Source organism: Ochlerotatus camptorhynchus, unplaced genomic scaffold, assembly GCF_037179485.1.
Source record: "Ochlerotatus camptorhynchus isolate MF236.1 unplaced genomic scaffold, CSIRO-AGI_Acam_v1.1 ptg000243l, whole genome shotgun sequence".
NCBI classification, from domain to species: domain Eukaryota; kingdom Metazoa; phylum Arthropoda; class Insecta; order Diptera; family Culicidae; genus Ochlerotatus; species Ochlerotatus camptorhynchus.
This window is the reverse complement of record NW_027040733.1, coordinates 238,036-261,543: the sequence shown is the minus strand read 5'-3', so window position 1 is coordinate 261,543 and position 23,508 is coordinate 238,036. Positions and strand designations below refer to the sequence as shown.

Here is a 23,508-nt window from a genome sequence, read left to right as displayed (position 1 = left end):
ACCCCTTTGCTCTCCAACTTACAGCTGGCCATGTTTACATAACAAATCCAAGTGGGCGAAAACGACAAGGCAATGCTGAAATCAGCATTCCCAGATTGTTTTCATGGTTATCGGTATCAAATGATTAAAAAACTCGGTACTTATCGGTATTCACTATTAATTAATTTTATATTTTTTCAAACTTTCGGACTAAAATCGAATGATGTACTTTCCATGTAAGTCGGAAGAAATTTCTGGGAAATATTTGAATTTGTCTATTAATGGTACCGACAAAACTTCCAAAGTAAGAATAAGGAAGATCTTGTTGAGGAAGTTTGAAGGAATCTCTAAGAAATGTCGGGGGATGGGGATCTCCCAAGACAAATATTGAGAAACTTCTGGATTTTTTTTTTAGAAACTTTCGGAAAAATCCAGAAGCCAGAAAAGTGTGGGAATCGGAAGCCAGGAGAAGCTCGGAAAAACCTTCTAATAAGTCGGTAAAAAACCCACGGAGACTTATGGAGAAACTTCCAGAGGAAGACGAAAGAAACTTCAGGGAGAACTCGATGGATACATCCGGTAGAACTTTAATTGAACTTCCTGGAGAAGACGGAAGAAACTTTTACGGTACACTGGGAGAAACTTCCTAAGATAGATTGGTAGAAACTTCTGGAAAAAGTCGAACGCCAGGCTCACGGAACAGTCGAAAGATACTTCAAGGAGAAGATGGAAAATATCTGGAAGAAATGGATTTCTGGGGGATATTAGCACAATATTCCCTGAAGTTCCTCACATGCTCTATTGATCCAGCAATTTTCATGTTCATAAAACATCCCTGAAAAACCCCACAATGTCCCTGACGCTTTCGGAACATTCCTGAATTGCACTTCGGAATATCCCATTATTCCTCGGAACTCCTTGAAAGTTCTTGCAATTTTCCTAAAGTAAATGGGGCTGTTTTGAAGTTCTCTCATCATCCTTGAAGTACTCGAAACTTCTCTAATTATTATGAAATTACCGGAAAATGTCTTATCTTCTTTAAAAGTCCCTGAATCTTGTTTAGCGCTTTCATTTTTTTAACTAATGAACGGCAGCATTAAAGTTCTGTGAACTTCTCGATTTTGTAATTTTTCTAAAGTTCTCTAAACTGCCGATAAAAACACAGAACTTTCCTTAAATGTTCTCACAATTTTCTAATATTCATGTTACTTCCCTTACTGAAGTTTTCGGAAATTCCCTGAATTTCTCGGAACTCATTTAAAGGATCAGAAATTTCTATGTCCTGATATTCCCAGAGCTTCCCTAAAGTTTTTTTTGCCTTATTATATAGACTTTCAGCCTGTAGCTGGTTCGTCTCTTATTCCCTAAAGTTATCTCAATTCTCCTGAAACAAATGGAACTATCCTGAAAACCATTAAATTTCTTTGAAGTTCTTTGGACTAGTGAAGTTTCCAAAATATTTCAGTTTCCTTAAGTTCATTGCAGTTCAGGAAAGCCCAGAAGATTCCCGGGTTCTCGAATTTGAACAGAGTTTAATGAAACTGTCTTCAATTTATGGGAACCTACCCAAATTTCGAACTTTTCAGAACTTCTGAAATGTTCCTGTAGTTTTCCTGAAGCTTCCAAGGGAAGTCGAAATAGCTTTCCGTAAGGAATCGGAAAATAACTTACAGGGTAAGGTGGACGGACATTTCTAGGGAAAGTTGGAAAAACCTTTCACGAAGTTTAAAAATTAACGTTTTTATGGATCAATTTTTCCACTGAATAAAAGTATTTCCCGGTTTCCAGAAATTACCGGGATGAGCCATCAGCTGTTTCTCGACTCCTTGGTATCCAAAAACGGCGAGAAAATGGAAACATTACTCGAAAGAGTATCAAGCATAAGACATTTTTGAAGATGACATTCTTTTATTTTTAATTTTCAGATAGATAAAACTCTCTCACAATAGTTTCCTCTGACAATTTAGTGCGGGCAGGCAGTAATCATTTTGTTTATTAATGAAAAATCGGTATAAATCGGTATTAAAACTCAAAAATCGAAATTCTAAGAAACCTTATCTGTATACCGGTATCAAGTTTGAAAATCGGTATATCTGGCAACGCTGGCTGAAATGGTAAGAGTTTCAAAAGCCACAGAAGATTTTGGCAGCTTCCACTTTGGTTCACGTGCAAAGGACCTTACAAAGTTTGTTTACAAAAGCTTTTGTGCCGTTATCAAATGTTACGCCTGAATTTCTTCGACAAAGTCTACTTATTCATAGAAACCACAACCACTAATCAAATTTAGTGTACGCAGTAACAGTGAAAAATTACATATTCCACAGCTTTCATAAAATTAGAGATTATGAAGATTTTTTTTTGCATGGCATTAGCGCAAACAATATTTCTCGAGAAGAGAAGGTATCGTGATGAATTTCACCTCAATGATCAACTTCACTCCGTTTTACATTTCCCTCTAATACTCACACAAAATCTCCGAATTGATCACCTCCGGAATCTCGCACCAGAGCGTCCGCAGCTTGCCCACGTTCGGCTCGATCAGCTCGAACGCGCTCGGCCTCAGCTTTCGACTCACAATGTCCTCGTCGCCGAAACCACCCACCATCCCGGTCACGCCCAGCTCGTCCTTCCCGTGGCCGGAGATCTTCTCGTACCCATCGTCGTACAGCTCCGTGTCACCGCCGGTAATTTCCGCATCGATATCCCGCGTCAACGATTCCAACTTCGCCGCGTTGTAGATCTGGTACAGTGGTTCATTGACAAACATGCTATGTGAATGGTCGTCCTCTCCACCTCCTTCTCCACCCGTCGACACACCGGAACTTTCACTTGAGCTGTAAGCAATTGGATCATTAATGCAAATGATGTTGTAATTCATGGGAAGGGAACTTACCTCGCAACAGAAACATCACTGGTCTGATACAGACCGGCTTCCGCATACCAGGACGTCGTGCTGCGCTCCTTGTTTTTCAGTTCGTTCTCGAACGAAGCCGCTTGCTTGAGACTATCTGCCTTGAACACTCCACACTCGGCGTACCACGAGGTGGCGCCCAGTTTCCGGTTCTTCAGAAACTTTTTATCCCCACCGGGAGCACTGATAGGCGGCGGTGGAGGTGGAATAGTGGGCCGACTAGCGGGGCTTCCTCCGTTCAAGGACTTTCGTCGATCGGCATCCGGGGTTTTGTGGATGGAGAGCTTCTGTGGGGACGGGGTGTCTTTACCCACGGAGGCTACATTTAGATTCGATGATGAACTGTTTGGTTCACTGCCGTTGAAGATCCCCGAATCAACGTCAAGCGAGTCCGTCACGTAGAAGGTGCTGCGAGATCCGTTGAACGAGCTACCGATGTTGAGACTAGACTCTGATTGGAGGCTTTTGCGAAGTTTGGAGCGGAGAGACTTTCCACTTTTGGACTTTTTTCGGAAAGTTGACACATTGCTGGAGTCGCTGTTGCTGATACTGGCCAATATGGATCGGTCCGCTTGTTCCGAAGCGGGACTAGATGCTAGGGCGGATCCATTGGGCGAAACGGAGGTTGGAGTTACGGCTTGATGGAAGTCGGTATTTTCGTAATCGTCCGACGAGGGTTTACTGGAAGATCCGAGCTGGAGGGGTAGCTTGAAGGATTTGGATTTGGATTTTGGCGTTTTCGGGAGGGGAGTGCTCTCGTAGTTTGTAGACTCGTCCGGGCCGGGAGGGAAGGTGAGGTTTTCCCCGGTGAAGATCTTTGGCGATTTAGAAGAGCTGGTTTTCTTTTTCGAAAATTTGTTGAAGCCTTTGGCAAGCTCTGACTTGGACAGAGTTCCGATGCTGCGGATTTTCTGCATTAGGGCGTACATTTGATTGTTGGGCGGGGGTGGATCTGGCAGCTGCTTGGCGCTGTTGATATCACTCGTTGGATTGTGGTGGGCGTAGGGATCGTTTTTCCGATCCTCGTCACTCTCGTCGCTATCGAACGAATCGGAATCAACGCCATCCAGGAAGGGTTGATCGGTTGTTGCTCGAGGTGGATTGATGAAGTCATCGATGCCGACTACAGCAGCGGTCGTACCGTTAGTTGATGGTGGTGGAGGAGGGACGCGTCGGTTGATAATCGAGGGAGTACTGATACGTGAGTGCCCGTGCGACTCTAGCGATTCGTAAACGTGGTCGGAATCGTCTGAAAACAAAGATGAAGAAAGAAACAGTTATCAGTTATGTCGCTGATAAGAATTCTACATTGTAGCTAAAGGCAAAGAGGTAGATTAAACGATCGATGGTAGTTTTTCATTAGTTGGTGAGTGATCGAGCCAAGATGATTATCAAGTTGCTGATTGCGGTTCTGTACGTAGGATTTCGTTTCTAAGTGTTCGATTGGGTGAACAATTAATTTCTCTTTTCACCGTAGTTTGTTCCAGTTATCGCTGGTCCACACTTTCTCGCAAAAAGGATTGGAGTGTAAGAATCCTCGATCAAAAATCTGCTTGCTGCAGTTTGTGACATTGGATGGTTATGAGGAATCCACATTTCCGAATTTGGCTGAAAAACATACTTTGATCATTCGCTCCGGAAATATTCCCCATTTCACCGAAAATGTCGTGTCCCAATTTGGAGGCGTTACAAAGGTAACGCTTGGACGGTTGAACATCGAATCTCTTTACATCCCATCCAACTGGGTTTCTTTGAATGCCGAATCCAACCATATCCGGGAGTTGGTCGTGGAGTCAACCGATGATGACCCTTCAGATAGATTTTTTGGTGATGAACCAGCCGATTCCAAAGAAAATTCTGATGCAGTACTTAGCGCAGAAAATCCTGCTGAAGATACACCTGAAGCAAAAACTCAAGTTGCATCTGAATCAAAAACTCAAGTTGCATCCGAAGTAAAAACACCAGTTGCATCCGAAGCAAAAACTGCAGTTGCATCCGATGCAAAAACTCAAGTTGCATCCGAATCAAAAACTCAAGTTGCATCCGAAGTAAAAACACCAGTTGCATCCGAAGTAAAAACTGCAGTTGCATCCGATGCAAAAACTCAAGTTGCATCCGAATCAAAAACTCAAGTTGCATCCGAAGTAAAAACACCAGTTGCATCCGAAGTAAAAACTGCAGTTGCATCCGATGCAAAAACTCAAGTTGCATCCGAATCAAAAACTCAAGTTGCATCCGAAGTAAAAACACCAGTTGCATCCGAAGCAAAAACTGCAGTTGCATCCGATGCAAAAACTCAAGTTACATCCGAATCAAAAACTCAAGTTGCATCCGAAGTAAAAACACCAGTTGCATCCGAAGTAAAAACTGCAGTTGCATCCGATGCAAAAACTCAAGTTGCATCCGAATCAAAAACTCAAGTTGCATCCGAAGTAAAAACACCAGTTGCATCCGAAGCAAAAACTGCAGTTGCATCCGATGCAAAAACTCAAGTTGCATCCGAATCAAAAACTCAAGTTGCATCCGAAGTAAAAACACCAGTTGCATCCGAAGCAAAAACTGCAGTTGCATCCGATGCAAAAACTCAAGTTGCATCCGAAGTAAAAACACCAGTTGCATCCGAAGCAAAAACTGCAGTTGCATCCGATGCAAAAACTCAAGTTGCATCCGAATCAAAAACTCAAGTTGCATTCGAAGCAAAAACTGCAGTTGCATCCGATGCAAAAACTCAAGTTGCATCCGATGCAAAAACTCAAGTTGCATCCGAATCAAAAACTCAAGTTGCATCCGAAGCAAAAACTCCCCTTGCATCCGTAGTAACTACTACAACCGAATCTCAAGAATATACTAAATTAGATCATATAACTACTTCTACCCCAGCTGAGTCAGATGAAGTCGCTACACCAGTCGTTGGATACAAGCTTCAAAGTTTGAACCTTGCGAACAACAAACTTCAATCCATACGGGAACTGAAGTGCATGGTCAATCTGAAAGAACTCCGTCTAGAAGGCAACAAGCTGGAGTTCATCGAAATGGCAACGTTCGACGGAATGACAAAACTTACGAAACTGTCTCTAGCCAAGAATAATATCAACCACATATCCAGCCCACAACCAATACAACTGCCCTCACTGGAGTGGTTCTCGCTGGCATTCAACAAGCTTGCGACACTGCAGGTCAGCAACTGGAATATGCTGCAGCTGGTTGAGCTGGATATTAGCAACAACATGCTGGTCAAACTGGATGTGGACAACTTCGATCAGTTTGTGAGCTTGGAGAAACTGGCCGTGGCTAAAAATTTATGGACTTGTTATTGGCTCAATGAGGCGCTGAAAGAGATCAAAAATCGGGACTTCATTACACTGGTTGATCGGAATGAGGATGCAGGAAATTGTCCAAACGGACTACCTGTAGAGGGCATCTGCTGCAGTTTGACCGTACACGATGACGATGAATCGAACAATGAAAATTTGCATGAAAGGATGCAACGCTTCCAGAAGGAACAAGACCAAATGGACACAAACCTTAAGGAAAATATAGATTCGTTTCAGGACGAATGGAACGGTCGGTGGGATACTCTCCATGGAGATGTGGTTGGAAAACGGAAACAAATTGACGCGAAAGAAAGAGAGCTTAAAGATGACAACAAGGTGACAGACAAGGATAAAAATGATCTGAAAATAATGATCGATGATTGTAGGAGTTTGTTGAATAATATGGAGAGTCTTCGCAAAGAGAATTCACTCTATGCTCAGAGCTTTACCCAATCGTTTTACACGACGATCGCTCTGAAAAACAAACTTCTTGCAGCGATGAGAAGTTCTTCAAAACTAAAACAAGATATGCTCCAATATGAAATTAGTTTCAAAGCTGACGTAAAGTGAGTTGACAGTGTTCAGCTTGATGCTATCCTAGGCCATCGGAATGCTTGTATAACAAAGATGTTTTTTTATGATACGTATACAAGCATATTCATATCTGCAAATATAGGTCAAAAGTTTGCATTATATACTATGGATCATTACCTATGTGATGAAATTCATTCATATAAATGCGATTTGAACGAAATTTGTTTTATTTTGCAATTCTATCTGTGCTTTGTTATACGACTTCTGGTTGTCTGGGTTTATATTAGAAGCAAAATAGGTAATTTATCGGATAATAAAATAAGCTGAAACGAAATTGCTCCATTTTTTAAGTATAATAAAACCTTCGTTTGTATTCCGACAGCCTATTATTCGAAGCGTTACTAATTGGAAATTACGGAAAGAACTAAGATCTGAAATTGAATTAGGCCTAAACGATTCAGTTTGAAAGAAAACAAATGTTTTTAGTGTAGTTATTAGCCCGTGGTTACCACTGCTATTCCTATTACAAAGATCCTATTACTACTGCAAAATCCCCAATAGATGTCGTATTGTTCCAGTATCTGTAGGTACACAAAGTTTTAAATGGACACTTTTTGTTTCGGAATGTCTCGTAATTGGCTTTCTGAAAAAAATCCGTGTTCGGAATACTATAAACTTTCAGAAGTACGCAGCACTACGAGAACTCTTCAAATTCCAAGAACCTTTGGAGCTCTGGTGCTTTTGGGCTTTTGCACTCCTGATGCTTGACCAACTCTTGATAAACTGGCAACTTTGTAATTATTAATCTCGAGTAAACCGCGAGTATTCGGCCCTCATTCTACTAACTTTAGTTGTAAAAAATGATTATTTAAAATTACATGTAAAGCAGTGGCGTCTCGTCCGCCTGTTCAACCTGTTCATAGGACAGGTTGATAAAAATTTTAAACACATTATATTACTTTTGTCTGTCAATACAATTTGATACTAAACAATAAAGGATTAATACCATAAATTACAATAATCGAATTGAGCATAATTTTATCAATTGAAAATCAAAATACACACTCTATCTATATTTTAGAGTAAAACAGAAACGCATCAGTAATAACAATCCACATTAATTTCCAAGTCGTTATTGCAATCGATTACAGCGAACCACGATACACGTTGGTTCACGGTTTCTGCTGAACAAAACGTCAAACATATTTTCCGAATTTCAAGCAGATTACATCGTAGTCGTTGCAGTGTTGCAGTGAATGAGAAAGCCGTTAATCAAAGCAATTTTTTTTGCTATTGAACTATGATCGAAAAATTCCGGAAGAAAAGTCCGGGGAATGTTTGAATTAGCTTTTGAACGAAGCTGACAGAACATCCAGAGAAAGACGAAAGAAGCTCTCCTGGATGAAGTTCGAGTAAAATTCTAAGAAAAGTTATAAAAACATCCGGGAAACTTCCAACACACGAATTGAGAAACTTGTGGCGAAAATTTAAATAAACTATCGAAAAAAAAATCGAAAATCGAAAAGTTTCGGAAATCGGAAGTAAATTTTCAAAAGGAGGCATTTCCAGGAAAAGCCAGAAGAAGCTCGGAAAAACCTTCCAATAGAAGTAGAACAAAAAAACCTTTGGCTTATGGTCAAACTTCCAGAAGAAGACGAAAGAAATTTCTGGGAGAATTAATTGAACTTCCTGGAGAAGACGAAAGAAACTTCCTAGAAGAAACATCTGAAGAAAGTCAGAAGCCAGAGCGCTTACGGAACAGTCGAAAGAAACAAGTACGTAATTCAAAAAACATCCCTGAAAACTCCGCAATTTCCTTCAAGTTTTCGGAACAGTCCTGAAATGCACTTAGGAATATTCCATAATTCCTCGAAGTTCCTTAAAAGTTCTTGTAATTTTCCTGAAATTAGGGACTGCCGGAATATCTTTAATCACCTTTGAAAGTCTCTGAACTTTCTTGAAGATTACGAAGTCTCTTAAGTGCTCTCACAAATTTCTCGAATTTATTGTAACATCAGCATTGAAGTTCTCTGATCTTCCCGATTTTTTGACGTAGGACTACGTCTTTGATTTCTATATGGGGGTACACTTTGTGAAAACCGAAAATGGAACATGTAACAAATTAAGAAAGATTTTGAACGTTAATAACACAGCTGCCCCTGGTCCAATTTCAATAATTTTATCACCAATCGATCAGAAATATGGCTAGGCATCGATAACAATGCTTTCGAATGTTGATTTTTAACAAGAAACTATTGAAAAACTGGTAAATGTCCAGCATTGTCCAAAAGCGTCGAATTAACTAACAAATCCACCAATGACCTACATGCATATGCTGCTTCCCCAGCACAGGCGTCAGAGAGTAGTAAGTAGACGAAACAAGTCGAAGTGGCATTCGCCTCCGATCCTCGGGCGCGTGCAAATAGGGAGGATGGAATTGCGTAATATTTTGCACACTCATCGCCATATTCAGAACCAAACGCAAATTCTTCGAGATAACCACCATCCGTCGTCTGGCTCGCCGTGGCGGTGTCTGACGTATCTCCGGTCTGATTTGCGAGGTGTGCAGAAGATGTTCCTGAAAAATGAGATCCGTGATGCTGTCACCTACACTAAACACGCAAAGCAACTCATGAACAGGGGATCAACGGCTTTTCTTCCCGAAGGAAGGTGGGATCAGATATGTTATGCCTCAGAACATGCCGGTGCGACTGAGAAAGAACCCAGGTCTGCTGGGATGAGAAGTAATCACGATAACCACCGGCGCCGATATCTTTCAAGGCGAATGAGATCGGCCCAAATTTGAGTTTAGTTATCTCAGAAAGAAGAAATAAAGTGCAGGAACTCAGCGATGAGTAAATTTGCCTCATGTTTTTCCAGGATTTTCCAGGGAAAAAATCCCGAATTTCAGAAAAGTAAAGATAGGATTCACTCAGTCTATTGGTACTACTCCGAGACTGAATAAAATTTTCGTCAATTTCCTCATTTTCTGGCAGATTTTTTAGGTTTTCCACAGGAAACCATGAGACAAATTTACTCATCGCTGAGTTCCTGCATTTTTGGCAATTATGAGTGAACTAAACTCAAATTTGGGTCGTTCTCATTCGCCGTGTACGCAAAAGGAAAAGAGCCAATGTCGCTACTTGATAGCAAACTACTCATAATGGTAGGAGTCTTTGTAGCTTTTATACCACTTGGTTGCAAATCATTCTGCTTTAACCTAAAAAGATATAAAAGAGCGCTGCTGTATGGCATAAGCTCATTTTCGCTTCGGACGGCGTGGTGAACAGCTTGAGCAGCAGTAGGAACAAGCAACAATTGACTGGTCGTGGCAAAGGAGGAAAAGGTCTTGCGTCATCGCAAAGTTCTTCGAGATAACCACCATCGGTCATCTGGCTCGCCGTGGTGGTGTCAAACGTATCTCCAGTCTGATCTACGAGGTGTGCAGAAGGTATTCCTGGAAAATGAGGTCCGTGATGCTGTCACCTACACTAAACACGCCAAGCGTAAGTGGCCATGATGTCCTCTTCAATAAAACGGCCCTTTTCAGGGCCATCAAGCTTACATCAGTAAAGAGTTGGAAAAGAATTTATCTGTGCTTGTTTGTCCATATTCAGAACCACAAGCCCCCAACGACCACACAAAATGCTCTCCAGAGTTGTAATCTTGTAACCAAACTTGGAAGCAGGGGTACAAGTGATTTTGATTGATTCTCTTAATAAACTTTCACTTTGAAAAAAAAATTACTACAAATTTGGTACGCCTACAATTCAAAAACGGAAAGAGCTTAGATAATAGATGATTGATCAATTAAAAGAACTAAATGCTCTTCACATTTATTCCGTCCACTAGCGGTCCTACGTCAAGCTTCCGTTCGTGCCCCTAGGCACAGACCCTTCTACTTTTTTATTTTTAAAAGTTATCGGCACTGCCATTCAAAAAGCATCGAACTTCCTATAAAATGTTCTCGCAATGTTCTACTGTTCAAGTAACTTCCCTTACGTTTCCTAAATTTGCATGAACCCCTCAGGACATTGGTGAAGTTTTCGGAAAATGCCTGAGTTTCTCGGAACTCCTTTCTAATTTCAGCAATTTCATTGAAATTAATTGATCTGTCCTGATGTTCTCTGAGCTTCACTAAAGTTCCTGAAAACCATTAAATTTCCCTGAAGTTCTTTGGACTTGTGAAGATTCCAAAATATTTATGATGTTTGCTTAAGTTCACTGGAGTTCACTGGACTTTTGTGAAATATCTGGGTTTTCGAATTGTAACAGAAGTTTTTGAAACTGTCTTTAATTTTTTTTAGAATTTTGAAGGCCAAACAAATATGAGGTATTCAAAAACATACAAGTCTCTCACAAAAAAAAAATCTCCGAAATTTGAGCAATAATAATTTTGATTATTTAAAAAATCGGTATAAATCGGTATAAAATCTTAAAAATCGGTATTCTGAGGAATCTTATCTGTATATCGGTATCTAGTTCGGAAATCGCTATAAATACCGATAAATCGGTATATCTGGCAACGTTGTGCGTGGTCTCGATGAAGTTCAAATTTTCTCCTGAACAAAAGTGATGGAAATGTCAAAACGCAAACACAACCAAGTCTTCGTGTTTAATGAATTTGTTCGTTTGTTTCGTTTTCCTCTACGTTCGTGCTTCCCGCCTAAGGCGTGGATTACCGAGGTAATTTTTTCCTCAAGTCCACAAATGGCCACCACGTAGGCTATAAATGCATTTCCACCTAGAATTTTCAATTACACACATCTCGGAAATTAGAGTTCCATTTCACCTGAAATTGCTACTGCATGTATGCTGCAGCGTAGCAAACGTGGAGTAACAGTTTCATTATAGTACGTGTCGTGGAAGCTGATATTTGTGCACTTAAAGTTTCGAAGTGGTAGCGAGAATAAGGATCTCACAGCTAACCACCTTAAAGCGAATTCGTTTATTATTCAGTTCCAACCTGGATCGGGTATCAAGATTGGGTCTGCTTGTTTTCTGACAAACGTCAGTTTGCTCGTTTGTTTTTAAAACATAGCTCAGGTTGAGGTTCGCACTGACAAAAAGTTCGGTTTCGCACTGGTTCCAACCCCGATAATAAACGATATTCGCTATTAGATTTTTTACCGAGGTAAAGCAATCACTCACACAACCACTGTACGATACACGCAAGCAGTGACGTCACTATTTGCGTTTGCGTTGATTTTTGGTTTACTGATCCAAACACATTTCACTGTCTGAGCTACCTCTCTCTGTACTCATGTTTCCCGCCTTCACGCTCAATGACTATAAAATTCATTGACCTGTGGTCGACGTGGTAAGTAAATTTACATTGTGCAGAATTTATCACAACGTAATAAACTGTGTTTTTGACTGAATGTTTCAGATGAAGGATAAAGCTGGAAATTGCATAATCGAGCAAATCCTAAAATGTCCTTTTTCCGCCCGTACAATAGAGGACAAAATGGCACTTGTGAAAAGTCCGGTTCCTCGCCCACCTATAGAGCAATTGAAATCTAAGTACAAATTGAAAGGAAAAATAATGTCACGTCACTTTAATATGTCATCATATGATCAACAATGGCTTTGTGGTTCCACGAAATTGAACAAACTCTATAGCTGGCCATGTTTGCTGTTCCGAAGCTCCAATGAAAAAAGTGTATGGTCCAAGGAAGGATATAGTGATCTGAACCACCTTTCGGCATCTACAAAAACACATTGAAGTTCGAAGGATCACATAAATAATTCATTTGCATTGACATTCGGACAGCTGCGAATTGATGAATCGCTAGACCACAGCCGGCAGGTTGCCAGAAACAAACACAATGCAGAGATGACAAAAAATAGGAACGGGATGAAAACTATGATTGAAGTCACTTGTTTCCTTGGGACACATGGACTTGAATTCCGTAGCCATAACGAGAAATCGGATTCTACCTTTAGAGGAAACTATAAGGACTTTTGCATCGTGGTTGCCACCAAGGACCCCGCGTTTCAAGAGTTTATTGAAAAGAAGGTGTTTAGTGGAACGTCCGGAGGTATCTAGAACGAGTTGATTGAATGTGTTGGAGAGTGTTGCAGATCATCAAAGCAGGAGTTAACGAAGCAGAGTTCGTCTCCATATTGTTGGATGAATCGACGGACTCGGCAGGCTTATCACAACTGTCATGTACTCTACGCTACGTTAAACCCGATGGTAACAACTTAACAAATGAATATGATTTCGAAAATCTATATAATATATTTTACAATTTCAGGAACACCAGTTGAAAGGCTTGTTCGTTTGGTAGATGTCAGTAGTGATAAAACCGCCGTTGCGTTGGCTGTACAAGTAGAAGAAATTGCAGCAATCTTTGGTCTGAATGCTGACAAGTTAGTAGCGCAAAGTTATGACGGTGCTGCTGTAATGTCGGGAGAAACATCCGAACATTGGTGAAGCAACGCTTTCCAAAAGCTGGATTTATTCATTGTCGCGCACATGTGCTTGGTGCTACTACACTCTTGGGTAAACAACAAAAAGTGTTCAAGGTTTTTCAATACGCTCTCGTCCCTTGCAGCATCGTGGTATTTAATCATCGCTGAAACGTTGTGAGAAATTGAAAGAGGTTATGAACACAAAAATTCCAAACGTTTGCAAAACTAAATGGTCGTACAGCTCGCGCATGATAAAGATTGTCGATCTAAATTATGCTGCTATTAATGAGTGTTTAGGAGAGATTTATCTTGGTGACAGTGAATTCGATGCTGAGACTTGTACAACTGCCAGAGGTCTCCATGCATTCATGCTTGAGTTCAACACTATCTTTCTGCTCAAAATGTTTGCTAATTTGTTCGCACATACGGATGTTCTTTACCAAATCCTGCAAGCAAAAGAATTAGACGTAGTAGAATGTGTACGGAACGTTAAAGAGTGATATACTTCCATAGAGGAATTAAAAAGAGATATTAATTTTGATAATCTGCTCAGTGCGGATATTGAAATGTCTGGCGCAAGCGCAAAAGGAAGCAAGATCAATCATCGGCAGCTTCCTGATAAAGTTATTGATAAAATTTTCGATGAAATGACAAAACGGTTTAAAGAACTCGATGACTACAAATTCAGCGGTCTTTTAAACCACGATAAGTTCGAAAGCTGTAACGTTGCTTTCCCGACTGAATTGTTGAAAATTCTAATTTAATTTGATACTAAGTTCGATGAAGCTAAACTAAGCAACGAGCTAAATGTGTTGTACGCCAGGAGTTCAGAGGTAAAAAAATCAAAGACATCGTTGCAATCATTATTGTGAAAAACCTCCACCAAGCCTTTTCGGAAACTCTAAGGCTTGCCAAATTAATACTAACGTTGCCAAACACAACAGCATCCGTCGAGAGGTCATTTTTAGTTCTACGACTGAGAATGACAATGGGTGAAACGCGACTGTTTGGATTGATGATGATGGCTGTAGGGGGGTTGCTGAATGAAATCATGAAAAGACCATTATTTTACGATGACATCATTGACGCATTTTCGGGCAAAATTAATAGGAGAATTCCTCTCTTGTATAGATAGGCCAAATCGTTGTGAATAAATTCGAAAACATACCAAAAATCTTGTTTTAGTAAAAATGTTGAACAGGTGTCTGAAATTGTCACGCGTCGCCACTGAATGTAAACTACTTTGGCTCCGCAAAGCTACCTCATTTGAGCCTTGACAAATAAAAAAATCCGGCAATTCCTACACTGAGAGAACTAGAATTAAGATTTTCGTATGAACGAGCATTTTGAACTGTGAAAATTATTGTTTTCCATAGCAGGCTTATACAAATTGCACGTCTCAATTATGATTTTCATACGAAACGCGTTTGAAGTTCGTACGAGACTACAATAAACTTTATCAGTTTACCTTGTGTGAAAAAAATAATACGTCGTTCGTATGAAACGATCGTATGACGTTTGTTTAAAGCAAAACAATATGGCGTACGAACAGGTTCCGGTGGATGCTTTGCCTGTGTTCAGAGGTAAAAAACGCTAAATTCAGTGTAAAAGGATGTTCCGGGTACAAATTAGCATCTATATTACCATTTAATCAATGAATTTCGACTGAAATTACAGAGTGTGGTGTAAATACGGCAGCCTTAATTACGTGGACCAAGCAAAAGATATTTCAGGCATTGTCTCGTGCTAATATGTAATATAATATAATATAATGTAATATAATAATGTATTTTTTCAATTGATTTATTTTAGCTGCAGGTTAAATCAAATAAACAATGCAAATCAAATTATTTAATTGTTTGCTTTACTAACTTAAATTAATTTCACATGAAAAATAAAACAAAATCTGAAGGAGCATAAATAATCACGATTTCATAGTTGATACGATTATATTCCGTATTCCACTCATTTAAAATCCATATGAATGAAATATGGTTTCCACAATCATAACGTACTATTTTCATACGGCAGCTTTATGAAACTCATATCAATATATAGCGAAAATCATAAACGATAACGAAGGCGTGCGTTCATAATACTATCGTATGAAATTCAAAACAAATTCTTTTGGTTAAAATCCATAAGCATTTCGTATGAAATTCGAACGAATTATTTCCTCAGTGTAGAGTTTCGAGAACATTCTGAATATGCAGAGCATTAAAATTTCCTGATACGAGACTATATTCTGCGAGACCTCAATGTTTCCGGAACTCCAATACTTTCGAAACTATTGGAAAACCTGGAAGTCTTTACACTTAATGAACTTTTTTCAGAAACTCCGAGGAACTCGGGAACTTGTTCAGAACATGTAAAACTTCGAAAACTCCAGATGCTTCGAGAACTACAAGACTACCCGAGCAAAGTCGGTTAACAAATTGAAAGCAAATCGATATTAAAGTTTGCAGCAACTATCATAATGAAAACTCATTTTGATTTCAATTGTGGCGACATAAGTCTGATATCATATTGTGCTTTCATTATCCAGCCAAAACTTTTTAAATGAAAGCAACTTAACTTGAAGTTTTGCTGTTAACGTCTTGTTTAAAATTTAATTTAAGTTCATCTGTCGTTGAACTAATGATTATTGTTTATTTGTTTTGTTTAACACATTTTAGGTCCTTCATGACTTGCCCGGGGTGAGATTTGAGCTCAACTCTTTCAGCGTGAGAAGCATGGATACTAACCACCCGAGCAAAGCTGGAGATCAAATTGAAATCAAAATTTGCTGTTATGATGTAACTTAAATATTTTGAATACTCATTAACAACAACATTATGAATGCAAAATCAGTAATCAAATTGATTTCATTGAAAGCAAGATTAGTTTTCCGTTTGATTCAACAGTGTAAAATTTTGCTCTCATTTTTGCTGTGTTAAGTCAACCAAACTGAGATCAACTGGAGTATTCAAAATAAGTTACATCATAACAGAAAATTTTGATTTCAATTTGATCTCCAGTTTTGCTCGGGTATCCCGAGCAAAGTACAGCATCAAAATGACAGCAAATGGAAATCAAGTTTTGATATCAACATCAAACTGAAATCATAATTTGATTTCAGTTTACGCAATTGACAAATTTGATACCTAATTTTGTTTTCATTTTGCTGTACATTTGCTCTTCAGGAATATGTTGTTGCGGGTTTGTTTTTATTGCCTTAGCATAACATCAAATTGAATACTTGTTTTGCTATCAACAGGAAAAATGGATATCAAATTAAGTTTTTAGTTTGCTCTCACTGATAGCAGAAATAGTTTTCAATGTGATGTCACAGGAAGATTTGTTTGCTCTCAATTGTGATATTTTAACCGTTAAAACGACCAAAACGACAGCAACCTGAGGAATCATTATCAGCGAAATCACAACAGCAAATTCTGCTTTCAATTTGATCTCCAGTTTTGCTCGGGTATGTCAGTACTTGAAGTTCCAATAGTTTCCAGACGTAACGGAAGCGCCAGAGGTTTCTGTTGTTTCGGAAGTTATTTTCTGGAGTGCTGAAAGTATCAGTACATCCAAGAGTACTTCAAGGTCTATAACTTCTCAACGTATGTGAGTTTCGAGCGGTTTTGCAGAACCCCTAAAACATCACAAAGTACTGACATGTTTCCGTCAAGCGTGAATTTGTTCTTGTTCCGATTGTTCTGACGGTCCTGAAGTATTTTCCCTGATTCTGAAGTTATTCAAGTTCCAGTTTATGGAGATCCAGGCGTCTTGGTGCTTAGTTTTGTACGGTTCAGGATTATCGAGAGTTAGCCGGCGCCGGTGGTGTAGTGTTAAACGTGACTGCTTTCTCACCCCAATGGGTCGCAAGGGAAGTAAAGCTGTTGGTCCCGGCCCATGTGTGTTTGAATGTGTGTGATATCCTTCGCAGGTGTGGAAGCTGCCTTCCTGCACATTCGATTGCCGTCAATGGATGGCAATCGATATCCGTCGGTGATTGGCACTAGATTGCGGAACAGAGACCCATGGTATATAAATTAATGAATAAAAAAAAGTACTATCGAGAGTTCTTAGAGTTAGAGTTCAATACTCCCGAAATTGTGCACTTCGAGATCTTTTGAAACTGGGCTGGTGGGGTTATGGAATATAATATTGTTTCCAATATTTCGTTGACTGTGACCCACTTCGAGAAATTTTATAAACTCACAATCACAACCCATCATGAGCATTTTTCATTCTCCTTTAAAATAAAACAAATGATGGTTTACGGCAATTCCTCACTCTGTACTCACTTTTCTGACTTTTGTTTTATCTGATTTATGACAACAAATAATTAACTAAGATGATGTTAGATTCCGATCACGAGTTGGTGATTAGATCGAAGAATTGAGGATCAGAGAAAAATGATCAAAGTCTCGGGTTTTAGAAATTGTGACAATTTTCAAAGATCTCGGAGATAGAAACATTTGTAGCATCTCAAATTTTCATAACTCTGGGACATAAGGACTGTTCACTGTCACAATTTTGATTTCTTCGGCAAGTATGAAGCTCTATTTGTAAGCATCATAGCAATATTTACAATATTATCAAATTTTCTAAATTTGATCCGCGAAATCCGCGATTTCTCAAAATAATTCCGCGACTTCATATACTAATCCGTGACAATAAAAATTGCCTAAAATAGCATTTGTATACTACTACATTGCATTGCAAGCTTATTGTTACAACACAAGACCAATGTTATGTTTTGGCCGGATCTAGCCAGCTGCCACTACTCTAAGGAGGTACTAGAATGGTATGCTGCAAACAATGTTAATTTCGTCGCCAAAGAGATTAATCCTCCGTATTGCCCTGAGTTCAGACCGATCGAAAAATATTGGGCAATTGTCAAGCGAAATCTTCGAGGACGCGGTAAAGAAGTGACAAATGCACAACAAATGCGTTTAAAGTGGAATAAGTTCGCCGGTACAGTGTCACCAGCGACTATGAAATGTAATAACTTGTTATACATCGTTTGAAAACTGAATAAATACCCTTTTGTTTGACGTTTTGATCAACCGTTTATGTTGTTTAATTCTTGAGTTATGATCACTTAAATGCGTCCAAATTTACTTTGAACCGGGCTTTATAAAAATCAATTGAAACTTTCGCAACTAGGGTTTTTGATCTAATTTCCGTCCTATTAAGGACATCCCGCACTTTACCACGCTTTTTGGAAAGCATTTGAACAAAACATGGAATGTTTTCATCAAAGATAACTTTTAAATGTATCCACCTTTCCATACGTACCGTTGGATTTGATAAAGAGTCAAACAATGTTGAGATATTATTAAAAATCTAACACTGCTTCTTGCTTCTAAATTCGTCCTACGCGTTTCAATTCCGTCCTAACGCATTGAAACGCCATTAGATTTTCTTCGTCCTACGGATGAACGGAGAAAAAGGGGATGAGCTAGGAGCGCTTCTTTTGTTTTGAGAACAATGAGCGTAAATATGCATACAATGCGCTCTAATAAGATTTATGTCGTAGCTAATGAACTAACGCTTCGGAACAAACGTATTATTGATTTGTGCATGGTGAAATCATTGATATTATTGATGATTTCTGCTCGATAGAACGGAAATGGGCGATTACGACGAAGTAGCGCTCTTTCCTACATACAGAACTCCCGGAACATTAAAAACAACAAAGACAGAATTCCAGGAGTTTATGGAACTTTGCTGAAACATCTCAAATCATCCACAGCTTAGCGGAGCTTTCCGTAACCCAATTACACAACTTATGAACTGTTTTACACCATTACTATTTATTATCAGCACCGCCATGCTCGTCAATAAAATAATTAAAAAGCATCGTCAAACGATCCTTTCAAATGATAAGCGCTGCTAACAGATCCGACTTTAGTGCATTGTAACTGGCAGTAGCAATCAATGATCACTTCTGGTTATACTGGTACATTAGTAAAAATGTGGAACTTTTCCAAATCGTCACATTTGTACGTACTCAGAGTCTCCTAGTCACCCAAAAAGTATAGATTAATCAACTGTTATTAAATTTTAGATTTGCAATCAATATTTTTTTGCTGCTACTGCTGTTACCCCTAACCAACGCGGTAGAATACAGCTGCATCGAGTACCACAAAGGTTATTGTGTACTTGAAAACGTCACCACGGAGTCGGTCCTATCGAACCAAGCGACGTTCCCAGTGGACAAATTTCTGCTCATTCAGAACAGCACCATCCCCACGTTCGGAGAGGATCATTTTCGTCAACTACACACCGTGGAGAATCTGATGATACATCATTTGAAAATCGAACAATTGGACCTGAAGGGATGCAATCAGCTGATGATGCTTTTCGCCAGCTACAATCACATTTCCAATCTGAGGGCCGTCGATGGACTTCCACTGCGTAGCTTGCATCTCTATCAGAATTTACTGACGGACGTTGATGCGCTGAAGGTGCTAACGGAGTTGGAACAGCTTTATTTGCACGATAATCTGATTGAAGTTTTGACAATCGATGTGTTTGCAAAAATGAAGAGCTTGAAAATCTTGACGCTACACCGGAACAAACTGACGGCGATCGATACGATCAAGCCGATCAGCTTACCCAGTTTGGAATCGCTGTTTCTGCAGCACAATAAGCTGACGTATTTGGATACCGGTTTATGGCGAATGCCTGCTCTGCAGACGGTGGACCTGAGCGATAACGAACTCGCTTTCTTGTTTACTTTCTTGGAAGAGTTTCCCGGCTTAGCAACGTTGGAGCTGCATACCAACAGGTGGAACTGTGCGTGGTTACACAAAATGGTGGACCGAATGGAAATGCGAGGGATTCAGCACGGTCAGACCGATCGGTCTTGCGAGGGAACGTTGTTTGGGGAGATTTGCTGCTGGCCCGAGGGAGCCGAACCAGACCCGATGATGCTGCTCATCAGTAGGACTGGCATCGTGGACGATTTGCAAGATCAGCTCGGAAATCAACGGCAGAAGGTGGAGCACCTAGAGGAGGCGCATCGGAAGCAGACGTACAAGTTTGATGAGATGAAAAGGAAAATCGATCGGATAGAAGAATTGTGCCGGAATGAGTTGTAATTATATTCGTTTAGTTACAGTTTAGGTTTCTGAAATTTCGATTTCATCCAAAATATTAAGAATTTTTTGAATATCTTCCTGAGCATACCCCATTTGATTTCGAAGTTGATCAGTTTCTCCGACTAACTTTGAGTACTGTCCTTTGACTTCGATGATTTGACTCTTCAGATCTGCGCTCGACAGGAAATATTTGATTTGTTGAACTTCCAGATGCTTGAACTTTTCTCTCACTGCTGTGACCCTTTTTTCAATCGCTTCCACCTCCTTTGATTTGTTCTCTAGATCGGCCATTTTCTTTTTAACCTCATCAACAGCGTCAAATTTTTCGTCCATTCTCTCACGCAATGAATTCAATATCTCTACAAAACCTTCCAGCTCCGAGTCCAGATCCGACTGTTTTGATTTTAGATTTTCAATTGTTGAATTATGGAAGGAGATGTCCTTCTTTAGCTCATTCGTCTCTTTAACCGCTACGGACTCTTGATCGTTGAGCTTGTCCCATATCTTCTTCTGTTCATCCTCCAACTGTTTGATACGTTCCACCAGCGTGATTTGTTTGTCCTCCTCTAACTCTCCAATCCGCTGTTTATCCTGCTCAGTAGTATTCTTGAACTGCTGGAAGGATTCATTCAACTGACGTAACTCCTCCCACTTGTTGTTGAACAGCCCAAAATCGTCACTGGCAATGGTGTCAAGAATAGTGGACGCATCGTACTTGCAACATACTTGCTTCACATCGGACAAATCATTTTTCTTGCAACGATCACTCTCATCATGGTCGAACTTCAGACGCTCCAGTTGAATTATTCCTACGAGTACTTCACACTTCCAGTAGTTTTTGGATATTTTCACATCAACCAGTGCTGTAAACTGCCCCAAACTGCCATGTAGTAGGTACAGTTGGTTATTGCTGATGTCCAACTCCATCAACGAAACCAGCTCCCACTTTTCAACGTTCAACTCAACTAGTTGGTTCCCGGCAAGCGAGAGGGATCGTAATTTCAGAAGCTGCAAGGTTTTTTTCGTATCAACGTTGTACAGCTGATTGTTGGCCAACGACAGTTTCCGAAGTTCGGACATACCAGTGAAAAAATCCATCGACAGTCGATCGAGACTGTTCCCATCCAGCGTTAGCTGTTGTAGCTTGGTGAATCTCGATAGAACTTCAACGTCAGAAAGCTTATTTCCAGTCAGATCCAGGCTTAGAATTTCGTAGATCTTTGACTGGTTGTTATCCAACAGAAGAGTCTCAATTTGGTTGTCCGTAGCTGCCAGATGGGTTATCTCTGGTTTTACATACAGAGTTTTCAGCTGAAGACGGTTGATAGTAAGGTCAACTATTCTGGCTAGCTTCTCGGTCAGCTTGCGTGTAAAGTTTGGAATCTTGCCGGATTCAATGATGAGCTGATCGGTGATGTCTGGGAAGGTAACTCGGTCTAGCTCGGATTCCGACTCCAGAACTACATCCTGAAGAGTACATGGCTTACGGGAACCGATGCAACTGTACTCGTGGCTAGTATTAGTGGTTAAGGGAAGCTGGGATGCGGAAGCACTCACTGCCAGGAAGGCCCTATCCAAAATGAAAATGAATCGGTTGTAATGCTATCGAGACAGAGAGGGCAAACGAAGGTTCAAGTACTTACAGGAAAACACTGATTGATTGCATGTTGATGCGAAGCATCTGTTTCGATCGATGCATGTCTAAACGAGAACTGAACTTGCGAATTGATTAAACATGCGATTCTGCTCCAAAATATGCTTCAACAATCAGACACATTATCAGCAGCAGTTAGTAGCAGTCATCGATATTTGTCGCGCTTGTGCTACAGATTTTGCTACTTTGTGAAAGTTTTTGTTTTGGAAACAAGCTAGGCGGTGCATGTGAGGTATGGAACCCAGGACGCCATCACGAAAACAAATCTGCAGTGATGATTAGATTGCAAAGGTAATGTTTGAGTTTCATTCAGCAAATCAATTGAGGATTGTTGGATTGTTCGCCCGGAGATACTGGTCAGAAATTTGTAAAAATTCAAACTAATACTCGCAGGATGATTTCAAAATTTAAGTTCATACATTTCATGATAATAGCAATCCTTGAATGATCGAGGATCGATCATATGGAAAATTATCTCAATACTAGAATTAGAAAATCAAAGTTGGCCCCCGTGGAGAACAGAAGAACTATGAAAGTGATGACGGTTTCAATATTTTGCATAGTGAGGCATACGAGTGCAATTTTTTTTTTGTTTTCCGTTGATCTTGTTTTCCGTGCTGAGCACCAACGCTACCGACGCCAGGGAGGCAGCTCCCATACCTGGACCCTACCTATCGACCCATCAGCCTCGTAACGTGGGTAGATCACCTTTTCGTGAGACGTTACGGGATGCCACCGATTCCTAGTCCTTACTACTTCAGTAATCAAAGGAACACATCTCAGTCCTTGTTACTTTGTATGCCTTGTTGATAGTGACAAGACTCGGCTTTGCCCACGGAGAATGATCTTGAAACAAGGCAAAAATGAGTTAGTTAGTATGAGTAGGTTTAAATACCCCATTTTCGGCCTATTAAGCACAACCCGCAATTAGTCTTTCCTAATCTACCGCAGTTTAGCACCAAACGGAACGTTATTATTACTGATGGCTTCCAAATTTATTTACCATTCCGTATGTACCGTAAGATTTGATAAAGAGAAACCAATCGTTGAGATATTGTCAAAAGTCTAACACTGCTTCTTGACGCCAAATTCGGCCTAAGGATTCAAAACTCGGCCTAACGCATTGAAACGCCAATTAATTCACTTTGGCCTATCGGATGAAGATAAAAATGGATTCGGTCGGAGCGATTCTTTTGTTTTTGGGAATAATGGGTGCAAACGTTCATATCACGCGTTCTCATTGACTTCTTTCCGTAGCTTATTAACTAAAGTATCGTACCAAACGCATGATTGACTTGTTAACTCTGGAATCATGGATTAATTTGAAGTTTTCTGCTCGATAGGCCCAAAATGGTAGATGAGGCCGGAGTAGTTCTCTACCCTATGTGATTCCTAATCTTCTATTCGTTGTTCCCTAGTCTAGTCTCTAATTTTGTTGCTAAGGAATCCAATTTTCACTGACAAAGAGGCTTGTTTCAACACTCCGAAGCGGGACCTTTCTATTAGTGTCGGATCCTTGCGATAAATACAAGAATGACAACTGTAAAAAATCGAATACTTCATCATATCTCAATAGTGATGGAGTAATACCAACGGCTTTACTTC

The 23,508-nt window shown here is 40.0% G+C and overlaps 4 protein-coding genes across 5 annotated transcripts in view; 2 read left to right on the top strand and 2 right to left on the bottom strand.

The window, feature by feature from the left end:
* Exn (Ephexin) overlaps positions 1 to 23,508 on the bottom strand; it is a 256,431-nt gene that overhangs the window by 9,781 nt on the left and 223,142 nt on the right. For both annotated transcript variants that reach the window (XM_065226006.1, XM_065226005.1), the window contains exons 4-5: positions 2,873 to 4,139; positions 2,446 to 2,813 (exon numbers count right to left, since the gene is read on the bottom strand). In XM_065226006.1, the coding sequence (XP_065082078.1) occupies positions 2,446 to 2,813; positions 2,873 to 4,139 (1,635 nt within the window). The remainder of the gene's footprint in view (positions 1 to 2,445; positions 2,814 to 2,872; positions 4,140 to 23,508) is intronic.
* On the top strand, positions 4,269 to 7,826 carry LOC135704515 (uncharacterized). Its single transcript, XM_065225994.1, has 2 exons — positions 4,269 to 4,303; positions 4,368 to 7,826. Exons 1-2 carry the CDS (start codon positions 4,275 to 4,277, stop codon positions 6,772 to 6,774), a joined length of 2,436 nt encoding a protein of 811 aa, XP_065082066.1. The 5' UTR covers positions 4,269 to 4,274; the 3' UTR covers positions 6,775 to 7,826.
* On the top strand, positions 18,858 to 20,249 carry LOC135704514 (leucine-rich repeat and death domain-containing protein 1-like). The gene is made up of 2 exons (XM_065225993.1): positions 18,858 to 19,148; positions 19,214 to 20,249. The coding sequence occupies exons 1-2, from the start codon at positions 19,084 to 19,086 to the stop codon at positions 20,247 to 20,249; spliced, it is 1,101 nt and encodes a 366-aa protein (XP_065082065.1). The 5' UTR covers positions 18,858 to 19,083.
* On the bottom strand, positions 20,271 to 22,248 carry LOC135704513 (uncharacterized). Its single transcript, XM_065225992.1, has 2 exons — positions 21,893 to 22,248; positions 20,271 to 21,819 (listed from the first exon to the last, which is right to left on the bottom strand). The coding sequence occupies exons 1-2, from the start codon at positions 21,946 to 21,948 to the stop codon at positions 20,271 to 20,273; spliced, it is 1,605 nt and encodes a 534-aa protein (XP_065082064.1). The 5' UTR covers positions 21,949 to 22,248.